The sequence below is a fragment of the Phyllostomus discolor genome, chromosome 5 (genome assembly GCF_004126475.2).
Source record: "Phyllostomus discolor isolate MPI-MPIP mPhyDis1 chromosome 5, mPhyDis1.pri.v3, whole genome shotgun sequence".
NCBI lineage: Eukaryota > Metazoa > Chordata > Mammalia > Chiroptera > Phyllostomidae > Phyllostomus > Phyllostomus discolor.
The window spans coordinates 117912078-117935029 of NC_040907.2; the positions used below are offsets into that span (position 1 = coordinate 117912078).

At 54.3% G+C, this 22952-nt stretch overlaps 1 protein-coding gene across 1 annotated transcript in view; it reads left to right on the forward strand.

Moving 5' to 3' along the window:
* Window positions 1-22952, forward strand: part of ZCCHC24 (zinc finger CCHC-type containing 24) — a 60361-nt gene that overhangs the window by 29900 nt on the left and 7509 nt on the right. Inside the window, exon 3 of the mRNA XM_028512488.2 lies at window positions 18398-18562. Coding sequence (XP_028368289.1) covers window positions 18398-18562 — 165 coding nt within the window. The remainder of the gene's footprint in view (window positions 1-18397; window positions 18563-22952) is intronic.

Below are 22952 nucleotides of genomic sequence, written 5' to 3' on the forward strand. Positions count from 1 at the left end.
GATGTTCAACCCCCGATTCTTAGATCGTGTGATTACAATGTTTTGTTTTTATGAGAAACTAGGTTCTTCACACTGGCCTGTTCTGACAGTTGGTTGCTCTGGGTTTTTTGAGTCTGAGGTCCTGTAATCATTCCATATCTAAATTCTGTGATTTTGAACTCTTCCACATATTTCTGTTTCAGCGTGCTTTATTCTTTGAAGTGATGATTCTCCACATCTATGATTCTAACATATTGTTATTATGGATTTTAGGGATTCTATGAATCTAAGCTATTATGGTGCTAACATTCTTAAAAATTCTAAATTCAGCGACTCTGATCTGTCATTCCATCTGGGCAATTGGCCACCAAGGCCTGGAACCCGGCCTTTGTCTCCCCGAGACAAGGTGGTAATTGTGTGAGCTTGGATGTGTGCCCCCTCCCCTGCTTGGCCTGGACAGCCTCTCCCGGGCGGCAGAGCGGGGATGGGGAGGGCAGAGACCCTACAGAGCTCTCCCTGCTCCTGCTCTTGCCCCGTCGCTGCCGCTAGAGGAGTGGAAGGCAGAACACGTGTGAGGGCCGTGCTTGCCCACGCAGCAGGAAGGAAGGGCAGCGGCTCAGACGTGGAGCAGCATCTCTCACTCAGTTCGCTGGCCCTGTCTCACAGCAGAGCTGTCAGTTCCCAGAGTGTCAGTGTTGGCTCTCAGACGTTGGAGTCTATGGCATCCAAAGCATCTCCCCTAAACACACACACCCCAATTCCAGGCGGGAAAAGTGAGGCCCCGAAGGAGACAGTGATGTGCCTGATAGAATTGGTGCCAAACCCAGGACTCTGAAGTGTCCCGCTACACCATGGTGTCTTCCAGACAGTCCTTCTCAGGCCTCACCGTTTGCACAGAACCATCGACCTTCTGCAGGACCTAGCTGACTTTTAGATCTCCCTAAGGTGACGGGGACTGGCCCTGTGACTCAGGGTTACAGAAGCCTGTAGCCTGCTGGATTTCACCAAGCCTAGGAATGCTCCCCCTGCCCCATGTGACCTCCCCGGCCACTTCCTGCTTGCCACACCCCAGGCTCCCGTTTCACTCTCCCAGGACTGGTGCCCCCAGGCACCAGTGCATGTGAGGCTCAGACACTAGGAGACAGAGGGTGGGCTGTGCACAGTCAGGTGTGGGGTGAGGCCCCGCTACTTACTCCCTGGGAGACCTCAACAAAGTCCCTCCTCCTGGCTGGGGGCTGGTAGATTGTAACTCCCAGTTACTGTGAGAATTAAATGAGACCCTACACCCGACAAGCTGGGAGGGGCCGAGGCCGGCCTCCTCCGCTGCCAGCTTCTCACACCAGCACAGAGCCCAGCTCTGGCCACACCTCATGTTTGTTGAAGGAGGCTCAGTGGGCTTGTTTCTATTTACTAAGACGGTGACATTTTGGATTTCAGAGATTTCCTTGGGTTTTCAGAAGGCTGGCAAGATAGGGAAGAAAGAGTGTAAAGAAAGGCCTTGGACATCTGAAATTTTAGGCAAGTGTCCACATATTGATGACGAGGGTTGAGGTCTTCTATTTACTGAGTTACAACCACGTGCCAGGCACTTTGCGTTCACTAGCTGGTTAAATCTTCTCAATTCCCCACCCAATAGATATTATGCCCACTTAAGAGGTGGGAAGCAGAGGTTCTGAGAGATTCAGAAACTACCCCAAGCACTTGCTGCGGGTAATGGCAGAGCCAGGATTCGAACCCGGGTCTCAGAGCTGCACACCACAGCTCTCTTTCATTTTGCTTTTGGCCAGCTGAGAGGGTGCAGGTCATGAGATGGATAGCAGGCACCTTGTCATGCACAAGGGAATGGAAAGACATTTTCCAGAAGAGATAAGTGTGATTGCATTTTTCCTTCCCTCCACATGAGTCTCCTAATTTTTCATTCAGTTGTTTTTAATCATTCTGAGAACTCCAGGGCTGCCAGGCCCGGACCTACCCCCAACCCACTGAAGCCTGTGGCGGTGGGTGTATTTCAGGGGACTCTACACAGCCACATTCACCGCACCTGTACAAGGAGCTCCGAGTATGCACACGAGCACGCACACCCCTCCCCGATGTGTTGGTGCGCACACGCACACAGAGGTCCATGCCACTGCACAATGCTGCCAAGCCCCAGGGAGCCACGAAGCTCAGCCAGTGTGCCTCCCTTAGGGCCATGGAACAGTTTAAAGAGGAGCTTCTGCTGCCTTCTTGACCACTTCTTTCCCTGTCGGTCGACTTAAAATAGAGCTGGCAGTTCATCTTAAAGTGCGTACCCATGAAAAATGGCTGTGTGCGTTGTTCCATGTGGGTCTTGCCCGCTGAGTCCATGTGTCTGAAGCCATGTGCCCGCTGTGGCCCAGTTCAGAGCACAGGCTCAGTGCCCCTTTGTGGGCAGAGAAGGAGGCTTTGCTTTGGGGCCTCCACAAGCCCAGGTTGTCCATATTATCCAGGTAGTTCCTTCCACTCCTGCTGTTCTGGCCTTCTGGGCTGCTGGGAGTGAGACAAGGATGGGAGAGATGGTCGGGGGCCAGTAAGGAGTGCATATTGGATGGGATCCAGGGACCCGGGATGGTGGGCTTCTAGGGGCTTCCCTTGGGCCCCTGTACCAAGTACTGCCCTGGCATCACCCCTGGAGAGGGAAATGTGCCTCCCTGATGACATGTGTCAGGTTGAATAGCCCTCTCCTGTGGCAAGGCAGCCCTCTGAGGTTGAAAGACGCTCTGAGGGAGCATGGTGGTCTCCCCAGGCTGAGCACGTGGCTCCAGAAGGCACGGGGAGAGTTGTCTGGAAGTGGGCCACCCTTCCTCTCTGCATGTGCTTCAGACTGTCCCTGACCATTGGACTTGGCTTCAGGAGGTCTGAGCTCTGTCCTGCCCTGCACACACAGGCTGTGTGATCCTGGAGGTCACCTCACCTCCCGGAGCCCCTGCTAATCAATTGCCTGAGGACAGGGGTGGGGTGTACAGAGCAGTGTTTGAGTGCGTTACTTTATCTGTTCATTCAGTATGTATTTATTGAGCACCTACTAATTGCCAGATACTGTTCTGGGTGCTGGGGACATACCATAGTGAACATGAAAGAGAAGGGGTTAATTCAGCTCGCATTCTGTTGTCCGACAGACAACAAAGAAATAAAAACAGGTATGCTGTGGTGTTAGGTCATGTTCAGACAGAGTTGCCACATTTCTGAGGAAATGCAACTTGAATAGAGACACGTGAAGCAGGGAACAGATGATGTGGAGATCTGTGGGAAAGAAATTCCTGGCTGAGGGAACAGCAACTGCAAAGCCCCTGAGGTGAGGCAAGGATGTGCTGGGCCTGCCTGAGGAAGAGCGAGAGGGCCAGAGTAACCCTCTTGACAGCTCCAGCTCAGAGAGGGAGCTGGTTGGGAGAGAGGGGTGGAGACACAGGGCTGAGCATGTCTTCAGCACTGCTGTCCCTTCTCCTGCTTCATCCCCCAGCTGGGCAGCTCTCCTCTGGGGGACATAGATGGGCGCTTGTCTTGCGAGCCCCCTCCCCTCCCCCACCTGTCAGAACACTTGAACACTAGCAGTGGGGACAGGAAGTGTCGGCCCTTGATTCCCAGCTGCCTGGGTGGGACGCCACTGAGCTGGACTGGCCTGCCCAAGGAGGGACAGAGGGCCTATTGAGCCTGCTCTCTGGACCAGTGGGGACAATAGCCACACTGAGGACCGGGAACATGGGCTGGCATGCTCGTCCAGGAAGTCACCAGGCTGCTGCCTGCCCCCCTCCCCATGCCACCCCAACTCTATCTGACTTTCTCCTCCAGCTACTTATTCCATGCTGATAGTAATGTCCAAAATGGTCACTTTGTCCTTCACCTCTTCCCCAGAGGCCCCCTACTCTGTGCCACACCCATTCTGGGCCTGGGGCTCAGAGAGGAGTCCTGCATGGCCTCTGTTCCTGGGGAGTGGCCCAGGGAGGAGGCAAAACACTCACAAATTGAGTGGGGCATCCTGTGTGCTTCCTGCAGAGACATATAAAGTGCAGGGGACCCACAGGGGCTGGGGGATGTCAGCTGGGAGGGCTGGGAGGGAAGGCTTCCTGGAGGAAGTGCCAGGATTCTAAAGTGCTTCTGCAGCCAGGGTCATGTTTGGAAGGCACAATAGCCATGTGACACACGCAGGGCAAGATTAGCTCCTGTGACGGGCCCAGAGGAGTAGGAAGCAATGGCCCCTTTCTCACAGCAAGCCAGGGCTCGTTCCAGGAACTCGGCGTCTCCAGCCTGTGTGCTGTCTACTTGGGGAGCGTTTGCACCAGAGGATCTTTAGGAATTACCTAGGCCAGAATGCTAACACAGGTCACATGTGCCTGTCACCCTCGCCCAGGACCATGGTGAGGTGGACATCACCAAAATCACACCATTTTGGCCTATTGAGCTAGGATACAGCTACAGAAATCTTCTCAGCACAGTGCTCTGGTAGTAGATACACAAGATGAAGCACGGGCCTTGCCTGGTTCTGTTCCCTCCCCTCGCCGACACCTGGGGAAACTGGTCCAGGCAGGGAAAGGACTTGTCTAGACCACAGTGTGTTGTGGCTGGGGGTAGGGAGCAGGGGGGCCGTTTGGAAACACCCACCTTAAAGCAGTTTAAGTTGTGACACTCCAGAGGTTGGGACAGACCCTGCCGTGTGGCTGCCCTCTCTGAAGAAAGGATCCCCGTTAGTGTCTCTTGTTGTGCCCCATTCCTTCATAGCCCTCATCACAACTTCATGTGAATAAAATACTTGTTTTTTTCTTTCCCACCTGACTGTAAGTTCTTAGGGACTGGGGTTTCATCTGTCTTGTTCATCACCCTGCTCCATTGCCTCATGGATACAGGCACTCGGTACGTGAGTACTGAGGGCATGAGTGGGGGACCTGGTTGCAGGCAGTGTGAGTGCTACATGGTGACTATCCCTCAGTCCCTTTCTTGCTCCTTGGCTGGTTGTTTGTGCCCCCCACCCCCCCACACACCCACTTTCAGAGGACAGTGGGACCCCTGGCAGCAACATGGGCCCAGGCAGCAAGCTGGTCAGATACATGCCAGTATGTGGTCAGCAGCCAGTTCATGTGGGGTGGTACCTGAGCTTCCTTTTGGGAAACTAAGGCCCAGGGAGGCCCAATAATCAGCCTGGAGTATCACAGGTTAAGCGGAAAGCTAAGCCAGCTGGGATCTTCTGACTTCTGGCCAGGCTTCTGGGCACCCAGCCTTGCCACCAGCCCCTACTGTAGCTCAGGGGCTGACTTTTCCTGACAGCTGGCCCCTTGGGGCCTGCATGCATGAACAGTGCCAAGGCAAAAAGTGATGGTGGAGGCACAGGCAGGAGATGCCTACGGGCCTCAGGTTTCTTTGCTCTCCGAACGGACAAGGCGAGAGCCCTGATCCCTGAGCAGCCAGGCTCCCTGTTCCCTTCATTGTTCCCCATGATAGTTTCCAGATGCTGAGGAGTTACAGGTTGGGGCTGGTCCAGGAGAGCCAGGCCAGCCCTCCCCCAGCACCCTGCCACCACCTCCACCACTCCTGCTTTTAAAGAAATGGCCCCCCCTCCCACCACAGGCTGTTGCCCACCCGAGCCTAGCAGCCTCACAGTCCTGCATCCAGGCCAGCTCCTGGAGTGAGGAGCCCTGGGATCCACTCTCAGCTCTGACCCTAACTCCATGGCTTGGACTAGGCCCCTTGCCTTCTCTATGTCGGTTTCCTGGGCTGTAGAATGAGCATTTGGGGAGTGGGCAGTGTGGAGAAGATAGCCTCTGGCTGACACGTCTGCTTGAACAGTGATTCCCAAAGTAGGACCAGCAGAGTCACTCAGGAACTTGCTAGAATGCAGATTCTGAGACCCACCCCAGACCTAGGGATTCAGAAACTTTAGGTCAGGGCCCAGTGGCCTGTGTTATAAGGAGCCTCCAGGTGGTTCGATGCCTGCTCAAGGGTAAGGAATAGCCTGGGCTTTAGAACTAAGAGCCTTGGCATCGGCATCAGAAAAAGAGAATGCAGACTTTGCACCTCTGTGGCTTTGGAAATGAGCCTTAGTTTTCTGGTAAGGAAAATGGATTGGTATTCCTAGCACTGTGTGTGGTAGGGTCACCATGCTGAGTAAATGAGAGAGCACACAGCCTGGTCAGCCCGGCTCCCATGCCAGAGCTTTTCTGGGACAGACACACCATGAGGGCAGGTCCCATGTCTGTCTGGCTCTGGCCACAGTGTCAGCACTTTGAAGGACCTGGCTGGGAACCTTGGCAGAGGGGCTGTGTGCAAGGCTGCAGGACGCATGTACACTGCTTTCCCTCCGCTGGTGTGTAGGGTCCTGGTGCCGCCTGAGGGGCCCGAGGCACAGTGAGTGACAAGGTGAGCCTGTTACAGGGTGCAGCCAAGAGGGGGGACCCCAAATGGGCATTTGAAATGGGGTCCAGAACTCAAGGTGTCCAGGAGATTTTAAGATGTCTTCACCCCTTTTCCCCACAGGTGTGAGTTGGGGGAAGGGGCACACATAGCTATGGCCATGCTCTGGGCCAGGAGGATGGAAAGGAACTTCCCCACCAAGATGTAACTGGGGTGGGCAGGTCCCCCGAGTTACAGCGCCTGTGTGGGAGCTTGGAGATGATTGGCTCTATAACATGGGGCCACGCCTGCCCAGACTCATGATGGCAGCCCAGTAAAGCTGGAAGGCTTTGAGAATTCTGGCATGTGAGGCCGATTATAGGAGGAGTTGGAAATGGGGCTGCAGAGGAAGACTGGCTCGGGGATTTTAAACCTAAACGGGGCTGCCACTGGGCAGGGGAGAGAACCATGCGTCTTTAGCAGAGAATCGCCACTCGGCTTTGGCAGAGTGGCGACCCCCTTCCCCGCAGCTTTGTGGGGAGAAGCACGCAGTTTTGGCTGAGTGGGGACTCCCGTGGCCCTGGGAGAGAGGACCACGTGCCTGTGCCAGAGTGGGGACCCCCACAGGTTTAGTAGGGGGAGCCACCACCCGGCTTTAGCAGAGATCCCGGAGACTCAGCTGAGGGTGCTGGAAACCCAGGGAAGTCTCCCAGTCAAGATGGAGTACTAACTGGGAACTGGGAGCTGCCTACGCCTTGGACTTCTATTTCCTTCCCTGAGATACGGTACTCTGGACTGGGCAAAGGGGGAAGGAAGGACTATGTCTGTTTGTGGGTGTTTTAAGAGACTTTAGGATTTTTGATGAAGACATTAGGTCACTACTTTAAGTTTATATAGCATTAAATAAACATTTCCTTTTCTTTTCACGAATCTCTGGCATTGAGAGACGTCTTTCCTCTGGTGGTGGACATAACAGACCTGGGGGCTTCTTTCAGTAACAGTATATTGTCCCAGGCCCCCCTTGTTTGTTCTGTAACAAGCCCAGTGGGGAACAGAGACCAGAGGGGCCCCTGCAGGCAGGAGCAGTCAAGGGAAGTTTCCAGGGGATAGCGTGGCTTCCACTCTGAGAGACTAGTGTCTGCCAGGTAGTGGGGCTGGCATGTGTGGCGGCGGGTGTGAGAATGAGCACCACCCTCTAGCCCCCTCTTCTGCAATGGTCACACACTCCCTGTTCTCCCTTCTCAGGGTGCCAGCAGGGTTATAGTCATGTGGGGCTGCCCATAGACAAGGGCAAGGGCACCCCAGAGGATTGGAGCTGCCGGCCACATGGAAGGCGTATGGTTCTATGAGAGTCAGCCAGGCCTGTGTTTGAGTCCCAGCTCTGCTACTTTCTGGCTGTGTGACCTCAGGCAAGTCCCAACCTCTCTGTGCCTCGGATTCCTCATCTATAGGAGCTGTATGGAGAATGGACATAATGCTGCACATAGCAACAGCTATGAGGGTTTTCCAGCTGGGGAACCCAGGGCCCAGGGAGGGGAATGGAGCATCTGGGGGCCCAGCAAGGTGCCATCATCCTGCCTGCCGCAGAGCCACGCTGGGCACCCTTGCCTTTTGGAACAGTGTGGAAGGGACAGTTTGCAGACTTTTTCAGTCCCTGGGTGAAGAAGCAAGGTCAGCTGCAGCCTGGGCTGTGGGGATGGAGAGTGTCAGGTTTGCTTTTTTCCCTGCTACCCCCTGAAAAGTCACATCAGAACAGCTCTAACACTGCCAGACAACCCCTCCCCCCACCAAGGGGAAGAACATGGGGAGGTTTGTGCTGCATCTGATGCCCTGCCATGACCATGAGAGGCATGCACACGCACATGTTCATCCCCAAATACACCTGCATGCTCATACACACACATGCACACCCTCCTCCCTGTGATTCATGCTCTGATTTCCAATGCTGTCGACACTGTGGAATGACAGTAAAAGCTGGCAGATGCCTGGACTGACCCCCCAGGAACCTCTTAACCCCTGCACCATTACAGTTGCCACAGGTGACCTTGAAACCAGTCCATAGCCTTCTGGACCTCATTCAGCAATGAAGGTATCAGACCACAGCCAGAAAGCCCAGGGTTCAAGCCCTGCCACTTACCTACTTTGTGACCTTGGACAGGTGACTTAACCTCTCTGGGCCTCTTTTTCTCATCTGGAAACTGGATCGCACCTGGAAGCTACCTACAAGGCAGGTGCATGGCACACAGCATCGTGTCTGTGACTCCAACACTCACCTACTGAAAGTTCTCCGAAACAGATTGCTTGCTTCTCCTGCTTCCTCAGTGGCCAGATGAGGAACTTGAGGCCAGGGGGAGGAGGGACTGATGTGAGAAGAGAGCCCAAGCTGGAATCAGGCCTGCAGCCTCCCCGCCCCAGCCCCTGGCTCCTGCCAGAGTGGCCCCAAACTGCTGACTTCAGTGTTTTACTGGCCAGGGCAGATCAGATTTCTTTGCTGGCACTCAGCCACTCTCCACACCCTTCCCCCATTGCTATTTTGAGCTGAGTTCCCCTGTCCCCTCTTCCTGGGGCTGTGGCTCTCATACCCATAGTCTCACTCCAGGTTGAGGCCTTTCTTCTTCCTAACCCACCACCTTCCTGCCCCCAGCCCTGCCCTCAGGATTTGGGCAGAGCCTCCCTCCAGCCAGGTAGGGTTGGGCTGGTCACACCACATCTAGCCAGGTCACATCTGACCAGGCCTTGCCCGGGATGGCCTCAGATGCAGAGCCAGGGACCAGCTTACCTATGAAAATGCCAGCCTCAGGCAGCCCTCCAGAGTGGTCAGCACAGCCCAGGAAGGATGTCATTATCACCTTCTGCAGGTATGTCCCAGCCCTGGCCTGCACACCTCACCCATCATGGGTACTGTCACACCTATGTCTCCTTCAGCTACCGATGTGCTCTGAGGCCCACCTAGGGTGCTCTGAGGGAAGCAGGGGATGTGGAGGGCCTTGTGTGCCCACTGCACGCTTAGACACTGATAGGAAACAGGACAACAGAGACAGCAGTTTATGGAAATCTTTAAATTTGGGATGAAATCCCTGGCATGCAGAGGCAGGGTCAGAGCAGGACATGACCCAAAGCCGAGTGAGTGGTGCAGACCACAAAGTCCCCTGTGCATTTGGGGAGCCAGGGCTTTCTCTGGGGAGGCAGCAGGAGGGTTCACAGCTAGTGCATGAGGCTGGGACTCAGAAGGTGGGGTGAGCACCAAAAGAAGAGCAGTTAATCCCGACTGCGATGTGGGAGGCCAGAAGGGCACACTTTGAGTGTGGCCTTGAAGGCTGCAGGGACCTACACCAGGTGGGAAAATGTTTGGGGGCATAGAGAATAGCAAGAGCAAAAGGGGGAGGGAGGGAGTAGGATGCATCTTTTGTAGGGATTAATTTTGTTGTTATTGTTGTTTGAGTATAAGTTTTGTAGGAGGGAGTAGCAGCAACTGTTAAAAGTTCAGCTGGGCCAGACAGTGAAGCGGCACCAAAGCCTTGAGTGTTTGCCTCAGTCCTGTAGATGGTAGAGGCCCTCAAGCCTGAAGTGGTCACTGGCGTACCTGGGGGAGACTCTGCTTGGCTGCATGGGGTCGTGGCTGTAGCAAGACAGGGACCACAGTCAGAAGAGGGGGCTAACTGAGCTAACGGGCCCCCAAACAGGGACCTGGAATCCCACTCGGGATAGCAAATGGTGTTTAGACTTCGAGTAGCGCCAGCTGTGTGCCAACCGCAGGGTGGTTGCAAATCTTACATCTATCCCCTCAGCCAGCAGCAGCAGTCAGAGGAGGAGAGGAAAACCCAGGCCTTTTGCAATCACTATGATTCGGATGTTTTCCACCCCTTTGGACTGGCCCCTCTTTCCCTCCCCGCCCCTTAGCTCTGATCTGTGTGGTTTGCTAATGGAGGAAAGCCAGAAGCAGGAAACAGATAACTTAGGGAGTGGCTGTTCATGTGATTAAAAAGTCTTTGCTTTCCAAAAAGTTTTGCCAGAGAGAACTTCAAATTGTCTGGCCTTCGAGCAGGGTTTGGAGAGAGGCGTTTCTTTCAATTTCTGGGCCAGGGCTCCTCAGGGCCGTGGACACCATGCCCCAAGGCATGTGGGGGTGCTGGGGCCTCTCCACCCCTCTGGGTCCTGGAAGGGTTTCCCTGGTCTCTGTGGTTTCACCCGTGCCTGTTCCCTCTTTCCCTGCGGTTCATTGCCCACCTTCTCTCTCACCTCCCCTGTCGCGGCGGTGGTGCCCAGTCTTCCCGCACCGTCCTCAGTCTTCTTGCTCATGCCCTTGGCTCTCACCACACCCCTGCCTCTCTATGCCTTAGTCCTGATGTCTTCTGCCTCTCTGCCCTGTCTCTCTGTCTCCCTTGTTTTCTCCTAACTGGCCCTTTCCTCCTCTTCATGCCTCCACTCTGTGCCCCCTCCCCAGGGTTTTCCTGAGACCTTTTCCTGGCACTGTGAAAGCTTCCATTGTTCCCTGCACTTTGACAAACTCCAGTGTTGTGGAATCAGGATGGCATTTCTGCGGTGGCTCTGGCCTGGGAAGCGGTTGGGAGGGGTGCCGAGGAGGCTGGGCCTTCTGGGCCCATGCTGGGCTGCGGCAGGAACCCAGAAGAGGGAAGGGGGCCGGCCGGGAGCAGGCGACAGGGATGTCTGTGCTCAGACAAGGGGACCCTTGAGGCTCCGGAGGAAACCCAGGGGGGCCTTGTGCAGCGTCCTTCCTCCCTCTGAGCAGTCTGCAGGCCTCCAGGCCCAGCCCACCTGTCCTCTGATCGCCTGCTTCCTCTGGGCCTCAGTGGAGTCTGCAGCTGCCTGGACCAGGCTGCAGAGGCAGAGGCAGCCCTGCCGCCTCTCTTCTGAGGCCACGTCTGTGGACACTTGAGTGTGGGAGTCTTTGGAGTGTCCCCTAAATCAGCGTCACAGAGGACGTGAGAAGAAAAAGCATGGGTTTTGGCACTGGACAGACTTGAGCTCGAGCTTGGAAACTGGTCCTGCTACTTACTAATTCTGTGACTTCAACAAGTCACTGCCCCTATCCCAAGCCTCAGTTTCCTCACCTGCCATTAGGGTTAAGAATGTTCATTTCATGGGGCTGCTGCACTGATGAAAGATCATTTTATGTGCCACACGTTGGCCCCACGCCTGTCATCCGGCAGGACTGGGTGAGGAGTGGCCTCTGCCTGAGGATGTGGGTCCACGTGTTTCTGCAGACGAGAGTCTGCCTCGGGCTTGTGGCCAACAGTGTTTGTGACTGGCTTGGGCCACGGTTGGCAAAAGGGTCAGAGGGCTGGCCCCTGTGGAAGGCCCTGGGCTCTGGGAGCATTCCTTATCTGTCTTGTTTATTTCCATATTTCTGGAATGTTCCACAAAGTCTCATGCAGAGTGGGTGCTCAATAAATGTTAATTGAACAAAGGAATAATTGAGGTGGTGATCAGGGGTCAGGGTCAGATGTCAGAAGTGAGTCATGTTGGAGGAGCAGGCTTATTCTCTAATTTCCTCATCACTATTTCATGGAGAGGCCGGGCTCAAGGTGGGAAATGTCGCTGTGGAGTCAGCAGATAGGATTCAAGTCTGGGCCACACAACTGTGGGGCCCTACATGGGACATTGGCTTCTCTGGGCCTCAGTGTATCCTCTCATCAAATGGAGGGGCTGTGGGGTGGGAGGTTGGGAAGTGGACGGCACATAGTAAATGCTTATTAAAGGTCAGTATTCTAGCTTTTTCTGAGCAGCTCCCTCGCTTGGAAGCTGAAGAAACTAAGGCTCTGAGACAGGCATGGGACAACCAGGGCCCAACTCTGGGCCTCTGGCAGTAGCCTCCCCACTGGCCCAGCCCCGAGGAGACACAACAGGGAGGGCAGAGGGGCACCTGTGGGCCGAGAGAGGGTGCTCAAAAAGATCAATTGTCCCTCCAAAGAGTGCGGGGCACTACCTCCCCAAGGGAGAGCCCTAGACTCCAGAAAGTTCCCCCAAACCCTCTTGGACTGTCTAGGAAAGGCCAACAAGGCTGCACAAACAGTCCTGGGCCTATGGGCCAGATACCCGTGCCTCTCAGCCTTCATGTCGTCATCTGTGCAGAGGGCATCGCAAACTCCTGGGACCCAAGGCTCTTCCTGTCTTCCCTCGTGGCCAGGACCACCTCAGTGGCCCAGCTGCAGGGGAGCAGGCAGAGCAGGCAGGACTGTGAGCCAGCAAGGGGCCCATCTGTTCCTTATTTCCTCCCCCTGCTCCTCTGGCTCCAGCCAGTGCCTCTCAGTAGGACCCACTGTGGGGCCAGCCTAGAGTTTCCCATTTTTCATCATCCTGGCTAGGCAGGTTCCTCATCTCTGCGATCCTGGCACATTACAGGACACTTGAGAGAGTGGGCTTGAGTCAGATGGCCTGAGTTCAAACCCACTTGCTGGGTGGTATAGCTTTGGGCAAGTCACTTAACCTCTTCACGCCTCAGTATTCTCATCTGAAACCTGGGGCTAATGCTATCTGGTTCATAAAGTGACTGAAAGAGGGCCTGGCCCTGACTAGACATCTAATTCATGTGTCTGTTAGTCTGTGCCAGAGCTTGGCCAGGCATGGCCTGCTCTCCTGGGTAGGCAGAGGTGGTGCAGCCAGGGCTAGGATGAGATCTGCCACTGGGGCACACAGTTGGGACACAGCACCCTAAGAATAGATTCTGTGCATCCCGGGGCAGAGCTGGCCTGGAGCTGTGCTGTGCAGGGCATAGCCATAGGTCTTCAGCAACCCTGCTGGGCTGCCACCTCCTGAGCCCAGAGTTCCTGGGGTGCTTGCTCTGCCTCAGGCTACCAAAGGTGTCATCTCCCTGCAAAAGGGACTCACCCTAAAAGGGGCCAAGAGAGAGCGTGACTCACTCCTGCCAGGACTATGGGAAACAGGGCAGGGACATTAATGGGCAGAGTGACCAGCTAGGCTCTAGTGTCCTGTGACAGGTGTGGATATATCTCTGGCTATCCTCAAAATCAGGGAAATAGATGGGATCCAGGAGGTGGGAAGCCCACTCCATGACTGGGGGCAGGGCAGCTCTTTGGACATGAACATGTTCCAACAGAATCAGCAGCTCGAGGTCATGAGTGCCCTAGACCCAGACCTGTTTACACACCGGCAAGAGCAGAGGGTAAGGGGTGAGGGGTGGGGGTGGAGCAAGGGGCAGGGAGCAGGGAAGAGTTTGGACAGAACCACCATCTCTTTTGGGAAAGTGCAGGGCGCCCCCTCGTGGACAGGCAGAGCCTTGCAGACCAGGGAGTCATACTTACTCATTAAAGCCGGTTCATTAATTAGATTAGAGCAGGCTGACTCCTGGAGGCAACCTCTGAACACTTCTGGCTGATTTCCTGCCAACCCTTTTCTTGCACAGTTTTTCTTCTTTACAGTTTTGCTCTGGAAGTAGTCTATTTTTGATCACTTATCCTGCTTTCTTTATAAGCATTTTCCCAAACCCTTAAAAATATCCTCATAAATATTTTAATGGCTCTGTTGTCATTTATCCAATGGGTGTAACATCATTTAGGGAATCAAAGCATCAGCGTTGAATGTTTGTCTGGTTCCAATTTTTCGCTGTCATAAACAATACCATAATGAATGTCCTTGGACAGCCCTTTGGTCCACATCTCTGATCATTTTTAGGATGGTCACTCAGAAATAGATTTGCTGAGAAGGAATGTACTTTTTTTATTTTTATTTTTTTGAGTTTGAAGGCTGACTGCCAAGTTGCACTATAGAAATACAGTAGGAAATATACCAGTTCAGCCCTTACTTCCAGCAGCATCTGAGAGTGCCACCTCCCCATATCCGCCCACCTGGCTTTCACCAGCAACAAGAGTTAGAAGGACTAAAGAGTCAGAAGTGCTCTCAGGGTTACCTGGTTCAACTGCCTGACCAGGGCATAAGTCCTCTTAGCAACCTCCTTGGTAGTTAGTGAACAACTAACTACCTAGCATCTGCTTACATACCCCCAGTGACAGGGGGCTCACTACCTTACAGCTAATGGCCACAAATTTCATGAGATGGTGGAAAGAAAACTGAAGAAGTGATCAGATAGTGTCAGCATTACCTGCATCTCCTCCCAAGATGTTTACTCACCTGGATGGCTCCTCCTCCTTCCCCACCCAACTCTGCTTTCACTGCTCCTTGGCACAAGGCCTCCTTCCTACTCCCACTCCAGCCACCACGTCCCACTTCCCAGGCTGCCCTCCGTGGAGGTCAGGGAACCCAATCCCTCCTCCCTGCTCAGTCCTCGATTTGCTGTGTATCCTTCAGCAAGTCTCTTGGCTCTCTGGTCCCCAGAGGGCCTATCTGTGCTATTAGAGGTGGTTTCTGAACCTCAGTGAGCTTTGCCCAGGCTCTGGGCAGATCTGATTCCCCAGAGGGGTACGTGGCAGGGGCCTGGGTCAGGAGAAGCTGGTTGGGCTTGGCATCCTTCCCAGCTGAGGCGGGTGACGGCCCCTGCAGAGCCTTCGGCAGTAACCGTCTGTTTCATGCTAAAGTTTATGAGAAGAGGCTGTGCCTTTCTATGAGGAGACAGAGGGACACTGTAGGGGGTAGAGAAGCTTTTGTTCTGTCAAAAATTCCTGCTGTCTTTGGCCCTGCCCTGGTCTGTAAGTGTAAACAATGTCGGGACTGAGCCCTTCCAGGAAGCAGCTCCTCGGCTCCATCACCCCTGCCTGCCAGCCACAACTCTCCTCTGACCTGCAGGAGGGCAAAGCCACTGGGCTGGGGTGGGCTTAGCTGGGGGTCTGGGGGCCTGGGGGCCTGGGGGGCCTGAGGGATTTCTCTTTCTGAGCACAGACCTCAGCTTCATGATGGGGACACACTTGGGGGGTTGATGGAAAAGGTGAGCCAAGTATAACCTTGTGGTAAAGCCCAATGGGCTTAGCCTCTTGCTCCTCACATACTGGAAACTCTTTGGCAAGCCCTGCTCCTTCCCCTGGTCTCAGTTTTACCATCTGGTCAATGGGTTGATGATATTCTCTGCCCCACAGGGTTATAGGAAGAGGTGAATGGGGATCTGACCAGACATGGAGCCCTGAGCACAAAGCCAACACAGAGACCAGTGCTTCATAAATGACTGTTTTCTTTGCTCTTCCCTTTGTCCTCTGCCAGCAGAATCTGCAGTTTCCATGGCCCTTCTCTATCTCTGTCCCTGCCTGGAATTCCAGAAGCTGAACATACCTAATGCTGTTCCTTTATCACTTGCCATGTCCCCGGCAACCCAAGGATAGCAAGCCTACCTCTACCCAGGCCTCCCTCCCATCTTTGGAACTTTCTTCTTACAATGTACACCCATTGGCCTCAGTCCTAACCTCTCCATCAGCTAGAACACATCTGCTCCCTCTCCCTGGGCAAGGCCCAGGAGAGAATCACACTGAAATCACTGATGGGGACTGAGTACTTGCAGTGTCCCACCACTGAGCTGAGACTTTCATGTGCATGAATGTGTCCCATCCTCCCAACTGCCCTGAGAGGCAGGCCCTTCGTCCTCATCCTGGGTTTCCATATGAGGAAACTGAGGCACAGAGAGGTGGAGTGACTTGCGCACTGTTTCAAGTGTTTTGCATGCATTATCTCATTTAATCTGGACGACAGTCTTACGTGGAGTCCTATTGTTATCCTGGTGAAATGACTTGCTCAAGATCACAGAGCCAGGATTTGGCTCTAGAGTCTATGCTCTTAAGTTTACTTCACAAACAGGCAACTACCCAGACAACCAGTATTATGGAAACAGATGTTTCTTAAACTTAATGGCATGTGAATTCTCTGGGCCTCTTGTTAAAATGCAGATTCTGAGTCCGTGGATCTAAGGTGGGGCCTGCGATTTTGCATTTCTAACAAGCTCCTCGGGAATACTGCTGGGGCCAGTCTAGGGGCCACAGTTCAATGGTCACTGTGTAGGACCTGTGTTTCAGCCTGTCTCGAACTCAAAGCCTGCATGTGCCAGGCAGGTGACACAAATTGCTGGGAGCGGCTGGTCAGAGCAGAGGTAGCATCTGTCTGACAGGGTAGCTGCTTTGCACCCTCAGCTGATAGACACCATAAGAATTCTGGACCAATGCGGTCATGTTTCTATGTGAAATCTCCCATTTTTTAAATATTGGAGCAACTAAATCAACTTTGTAAGATACTATGCAGCTTGTACACGAATATCCACATTAACATCACTCATGATAGCCAAGTGTTAGAAACAACTCAAATCTGTCATCTGATGAGTGAATTTACACAAAACATAGCATGTCCATACAATGGAATATTTTTCGGCAACAAAAAGTACTGACACGTGCTACAATACGGCCGAACCTTAAAAACATCACACTAAGTAAAAGAATTCAGACACAGAAGGACAATTACTGTATGACCACACTGATATGAAATATTTAGGACAGGGAGATTGAGAGTCAGAGAGCAGACCAGGCGCGGGTGGGATGAGGAGGTGGGGGCAGGGTGGAGAGTGACTGTTAATGGGTGCAGGGTTTCTTGGGAGGGTGACAAAAATGTTCTAAAATTAGATTGTGGTAATGGTTGTATAACTCTGTGAATATGCTAAAACACATTGAATTGTACACCTTAAATTGGTAAATGTAGAATCGTATCTCAATAAAGCTATTTAAAAACACCATGTAGGAGGCCCTGGCTGGTGTGGCTTAGTGGACTGAGTGCCAGCCTGTGAACCAAAGTGTCGATGGTTCTATCCCCAGTCAGGGCACCTGCCAGGGTTGTGGGCCAGGTCCCCAGGAGAGGGCACGTGAGAGGCAACCACACATGGATGTTTCTTTCTCTTCCTTCCTCCCTTCCACTCTGTCTAAAATAAATAAATAAATAAAACACCATGTAGGAGAAAGCTTTTCTCTTTAACATATAAAGTGCAGTTACAAATCACGAAGAAAAACACCAAACCCCAGCAGGGAAAACTTTTACAAAGGATTCGAACTAACAGTTCATAAAGGAAGTACAAATGGTCCTTAAATGCGTGGGGAACATCTCACTTGGAAGATGAAGACATGCAGTAATGGAAGACATACAAGTGGAAGCTCCTCTGAGGGGTTTTCCGCCTCTCGGACTGGTGACCACCAAAGCTCTCTCGGTGAGGGGATGGGATGTTAAGTTGGTGCCCCTGGGGGAGGGCAGTGGCAATTTGCCATTTCCTTTAAAACTAAAATTGCGCAAACCAATGTTATTTCTAGGAATTTGTCCCACCAATGTTCTCTCTCTCTCTCTCTCACATACACACATGTGTGCACACGCACATGCACACTCTGGAGTGTTGTTTGTGATGGAGGCAGAGCGGAGACCACTGGATGTTTTGCGACAGTGACTGGCAAACACTGAATCTTGCGACTATTAAACAGAAGACAAGAGCTCTGTTTCTACTGGTGTAGGAACAGGGTATTTTATTATATTTATCTTACAATAATATGTCCAAAATACATGCTTAAGTAAGAAGAAAAACAGAAAGATGCAGAGCCAGTATACTGTTGCTATATGAGCAGGGGAAGAAAGCATGCGTGTGCGTGCCCTGCATGTGCACGCCCTGCGTGTGTTCGCCAGTGTGGGGCCTGTCTCGGGGTGGTGCATGGAGAAGGGTCAGGACCGCCTCCCGTGGGGGTGGCTGGCTGGGCTGGGGTGAGGCGAGGCCCACCTACACTGCATGGGCACCAGACAGCCAGGTGCCTGTGTTGCCACTTCAATAACTACTTAAACCATGCCGCAGTGTGGACCAGTGAGCACCTGTGCGTGGGTTCCTGCAGCCACCTGCCACCTCCTTGTGACGTCTGAGTTAAAGAAGTAATTCCTAGCCACCATCCAGTGCTTTGCTCCCTTCAGTTTGAAAAAGATGGGCACCCCCCCTCCCCCCGCCGCCACCTCCTCTGTTCTCTGTCTCCCAGCCTTGGATCCCCGTGTGTGCTCTGCGGTGACCCTGGTGTTCTCTGGGTTGGGGACAGAGTGCTTTCAGTCAGGGCACAGTGTGAAAGCTGAAGAGGGAGACCGTGGGGACCCCTTGGGAGCAGCATTTTGGCCTGGTGGACCCCAAACCCTGTGTTTGTTTCCTGTTCCCTAGGCACGCCCCAAAGGTGAGGGTCTGACCCCATACCAGGGCAAAAAGCGCTGCTTCGGCGAGTACAAGTGTCCCAAGTGCAAGAGAAAGTGGATGAGCGGGAACTCCTGGGCCAACATGGGCCAGGAGTGTATCAAGTGCCACATCAACGTGTACCCGCACAAGCAGGTGAGCTGGCGGGCCGGCGGGGGGCAGTGTGGTGGTGGCTCCCTGAAGGGGCGGTGGGGGGGGGTGACTTGGTCCCTTATTAGTCCTCCTTATGACAAAGATGAGACCAGGTCCTTCCAAATGAGCTCTTTCTTGTCTCATCTGAAATGGGAGTGGGAGAAGGGGAGGAGGGTAAAGAGGCAACCATACCGAGACCCCGAGACTGCAGACCCCAGGCAACGTTCGAAAGTTAGGAACTGGGTACTTTTGGGAGAGGAGGATGTGAGGATGATGGGCTGCTATGGAAAGTGTGCGTTTGTTTATTTATTCACCCAGTTGACTCCTGTGTATGGGGCAGCTGCTGTGCAGGGCTCTGTGTACAGGGCTAGGGGCCCAGGTGCCCACAGGTCTGCCCAGTGCAGAGGGGTTGAGGCAGCAGGTCCCAGGGAGGACCTCACTCACTGCAGACTGCAAGGGGGAACCTGGAGGAGGGCAGGAAGCTAGACCTCTCACAGTGGGGGCAGCCACCCTAGGAAGAGGGCAGGGATAGCAGGTGCAGATGCCCTGAGGCCGTAAGGACTTGGGGTGCTCCATGTCCAAAGCTCAGTGGGGAGTGGGAGCGTGGAGGGGGAAGAAGGGAGCGGAGGCTGAATGGCACTCCTGGAGCCTTGGGGGCCACAGGAGGAAGCTCCTGAGCCACATGCCCCCTGCTTCGTTTTGAGGCAGTTACTCTGGTTGTGTGTAGAGATGAACTTTGGGTCGGGGGAGGGTGCTAAGGGTTTGAAAACGGGGAAGCCAGTGGGAAAGCCATGGCCACGTCCCATGTGAGCTGGAAGAGGTCCGAGACAGGAAGGTGGCTCTGGATCCGGGTTCAACACGAAGTGTCAACGGACTGGGTATGGAAGGTGCCGGAGGGGCAGGGACCCAGAACAGCCACACTTCGGGCCTGAGCACCTGAGTGGGTGGAGGTGGTCATTACTGAGGTGAGCACCCTGGGCTTGAGTGGGGCAGGGTGGGACATAGGTGTTCTAGATAAAAACAAGAGTTCTCTGATGCACATGTCACGTTTGAGATGCTACTAAAAATCCAAGTCGAGATGTCAAGAAGGCCTTTAGCTGTGTCGTTCTGGAGCTCAGCTGAGAAGCCAGGGTGGCTCCTACATAGCTGGGTATCACTGACCTACAGGTGTTGAGGACTGGGTGAGATTTCCTGGAGAACATGGACAGAGTGGAGAAGGGGCTCCCTGGGCCACCTGCTGCGATCCCACAGTATTCAGGAGTCGGGTGCAGGAGAAGGACCCGGCCCGAGGAGACACAGAGCACGTGGAGTCCTGGCGATCGGGGGAGCACTGTTTGAGGGGACAAGTGGTGGTCGGTGCTAAGATGTCAGGTGTAACGACCATGGAGAGTTGCCCTTGAGATTTGGCTTGAGGAGGTGGTCCTCAAGCTTCGTGGGGCATCCCTTTTACATGGGAACTTGAATGACAGCCAGCCAAGGTTTGAGACCCACTAAAGCTGGTGCCCTGCGGGTCAGGTGCAGGCAGAGTGGGGATGACGGCCGACAGTGGACCTGCTGGCAGGGTTAAGGCCCTGGGGCCATGCCGGGTGGGGAGGCTTCCCCGGGCTGGCCTACAGAGGGAGTAACTTCTTGGTCCACTCTCTCGAGGGCCTTTGATCATGGAGAGAAGCAGACAAATGGGACAGTAGCTGGAGCTGGGAAGGTGGCATTGGGGTGGCTGTTCCAGAGATGAAGAGCCCAGAGCATATTTCAGGCAAATGAGACAGATCCAGAGGAGAGCAAAAGGCTGATGATGCAGGGGCAAGAGTATGCCTTATCCTGGCGCGGGAGGGATGTGGGGGGCGGGGATAATAAGGAAGGCTGATGGTTTGGTAGTGCAGAGATAAGGAACTTCACTTCCAAGGCTTCTGTTTTCTCAGCGAAATGAGACATGAGGTTTTCAGCTGAGAATGAGGGTGAGGAGGAGTGTGGTGGGCTTGAGGAGTGGGCCTACCAGAGGAACCTGCTGGACAGCCAAGCAGCATACTCATAACTGCCGCAGAGCCATCAGCCCCATCCTGCGACTCTCTCCCGCTCGCTGGGCGGAGTGCGCAGGAGACGGTGAATGGTGCTGCTGGGCAGAGGTTTGCAGGTGGGGGCGGTGTTTCAGAGGGAAGAAGGTCCAAGCATTGGCCATATTTAGACAAATGTGATAATGTACGATCCTGGGGTGTCCGCCTACATGGCAGGAAGGGGAGCCAAAAGGGCCCTGATGGAGAGGTGGGGCCGGGACTGGGTGGAGGCCAGGGAGCCGGTGAGCTGGACAGAGAGGAGTTTCTGAAGAGGACCCAGTCCAGGGGCTGATAGGAGAGGAGGTCACTGTTGATGATGTAGTTGGGGCTCCCAGGAGCTGGGGTGGGCGAGTCTTCCCTGTGTAAGCTGAGTCACAGGAAAAGCTGCAGCAGCGGGGGCGGGGGAGGCCCAAGGGAAGGGGAAGCCAAGGGCGGGGAGGCGGCACTGGGAGCATTTGGGGAATGCTCCGCCGAGACAGTGACGTCAGGCTGCGCTCTGTCGGGGAGTGGAGGGTCCTGGACCAAGGGGGCTGGGTGGGAGTGGCAGAGAGGGGGCACTGCGGGTGAGGGAACAACATGTGTGAAGCAGGGGACAGGGCCGGCACAGAGCATGGGAGGAGCTGAGGGGTGAGACAGAGCATGGAGCGTGGGGCCACGTCAAGCTGGTTGGAGGCGCGGCAGAGATTTCAGTCTCTATCGGACCAGAAGAGTGAGGACAGGGCTCTCATGGTTAAAAGGTTCTGTGATTTCATGATCCCCGTGCTGGCCTCCATCTCCTCTCATTGCAGACTTCCCCCTCCCCTACCCCCAAAGACTTCCATGGGTCCCATCGCCCACACTGTCACACACAGGCAGACAGACTTGAAAGTGGCCATGGCGGCCCAGCAGACCAGGGTCAGGCCCACATCCTGATGGCAATGAGGGAGAGGCCAAGGCCCTGGAGTGCCAAGACAGGCCTAGTGACCTGGCAGGTGGGTGGACACAGGTCACATGACATGCACACAGTGCTTTGGGACCATGGTGTCCTGGGGTGAGGCTGGGTGGGCCATCTAAGGGAGGCTGTGTCCTGATTCCTGGAGTTTTCCTACTGATTCCTGAAAAGGTCTGGGACTTCAGTCCAGAAATAAACAACCCACCATATCTGATGGTCAGCACACTTGCCCTTTGCATTGAACTCTGCTCTCCCCAGCCCTTGGGTGTGGCTGGTGCTGTTCAAAGGGTTCATTCTTCCCCTCCCTGGAGCCTACCTTGAGGGCTCTCTCCAGGTCTGTGCAGGCACTGAAGGAGCATAAAGTCAGGGGGCTGCTAGTTGTTCCAGGAGCTTCCTCTCCACCCAAACAGAATCCAATCAGACAGGTTAGCAACTGGCATTCAGAGAAGTCCTGGCTCAAATCACAAGTGTGGCCACCCTCCAGGTACCATTTGCCAAGACCTGCCCACCCTTCAGGTGTGCTGTGCACACCCACAGCCCACAGGTGTTCAGTTCACCCCCATTTCACAGGGAGGCAGATCACGGTGCTGAGGAGCCATGCCGCCTCCCCAGGCCCCCAGGTGGAAGTGTGCCTCTGAGTGGAACTTGCTCCTGTTTGGAGACACTGGCAGGATCCTGGCCCTGAGGCACACGGGCCAAGCTGGCATCCCAGCTTGGCCTCCCACAGACGGGATCCGTGTGCTGACCCAAAGTCCTATGTTCCCAGTGCAGGGGAGAAGAGGAGGGGTCGCAGGTAGATTTCAGTGACAAGAGAAGGCAGCAATGAAAATTATGACAGCAGTGAGTGGTGGTAGGCACTCCCCTGAGTACTTTATTCCTTCATCCTCTCAGCTGCCCCATGAGGTCAGCTCTAACACTTCCCCATTTTACAGAGGAGGAAACTTGAGGCAAGGAGTGTAAGCAACTTACCTAAGGTTAGTAGAGAAGCTGGGAATCATGAACAGGGATCAGGTCTGGGGCTGAAGGGGGCAGGAGTGGCCTGGGTGGGGATGAAGGGGTTCCGCAATGGCCTAGTTCCTGCAGGGGCTCAGATGGACAGGTGCTTGGGTCTGTGCTGGGGGTCTGGGAGGCTTAGTCCTTGTGACTTTCATGCCCTCTTTGACCTAAGCAGACAGGCATGACCCAAGAACCCAAGGCTAGTGGGACCCCACTTCCCACAGTGGCTCCAGCCTCCTGGGCCCCTGCGCCTATATGGCCTTAGCACCCCTTCCTCGATGCCAGGCCATTCCTCACTTGCACCACCACCCCTCAGTCCGAGCAGAGCCTCCCTGACCACCCCTCCCCCATCGGCGTGCTCAGGATCAGATTCTCCCAGGCACAGTCTGGGGAGATCTTCCAAGACCGTGTAACA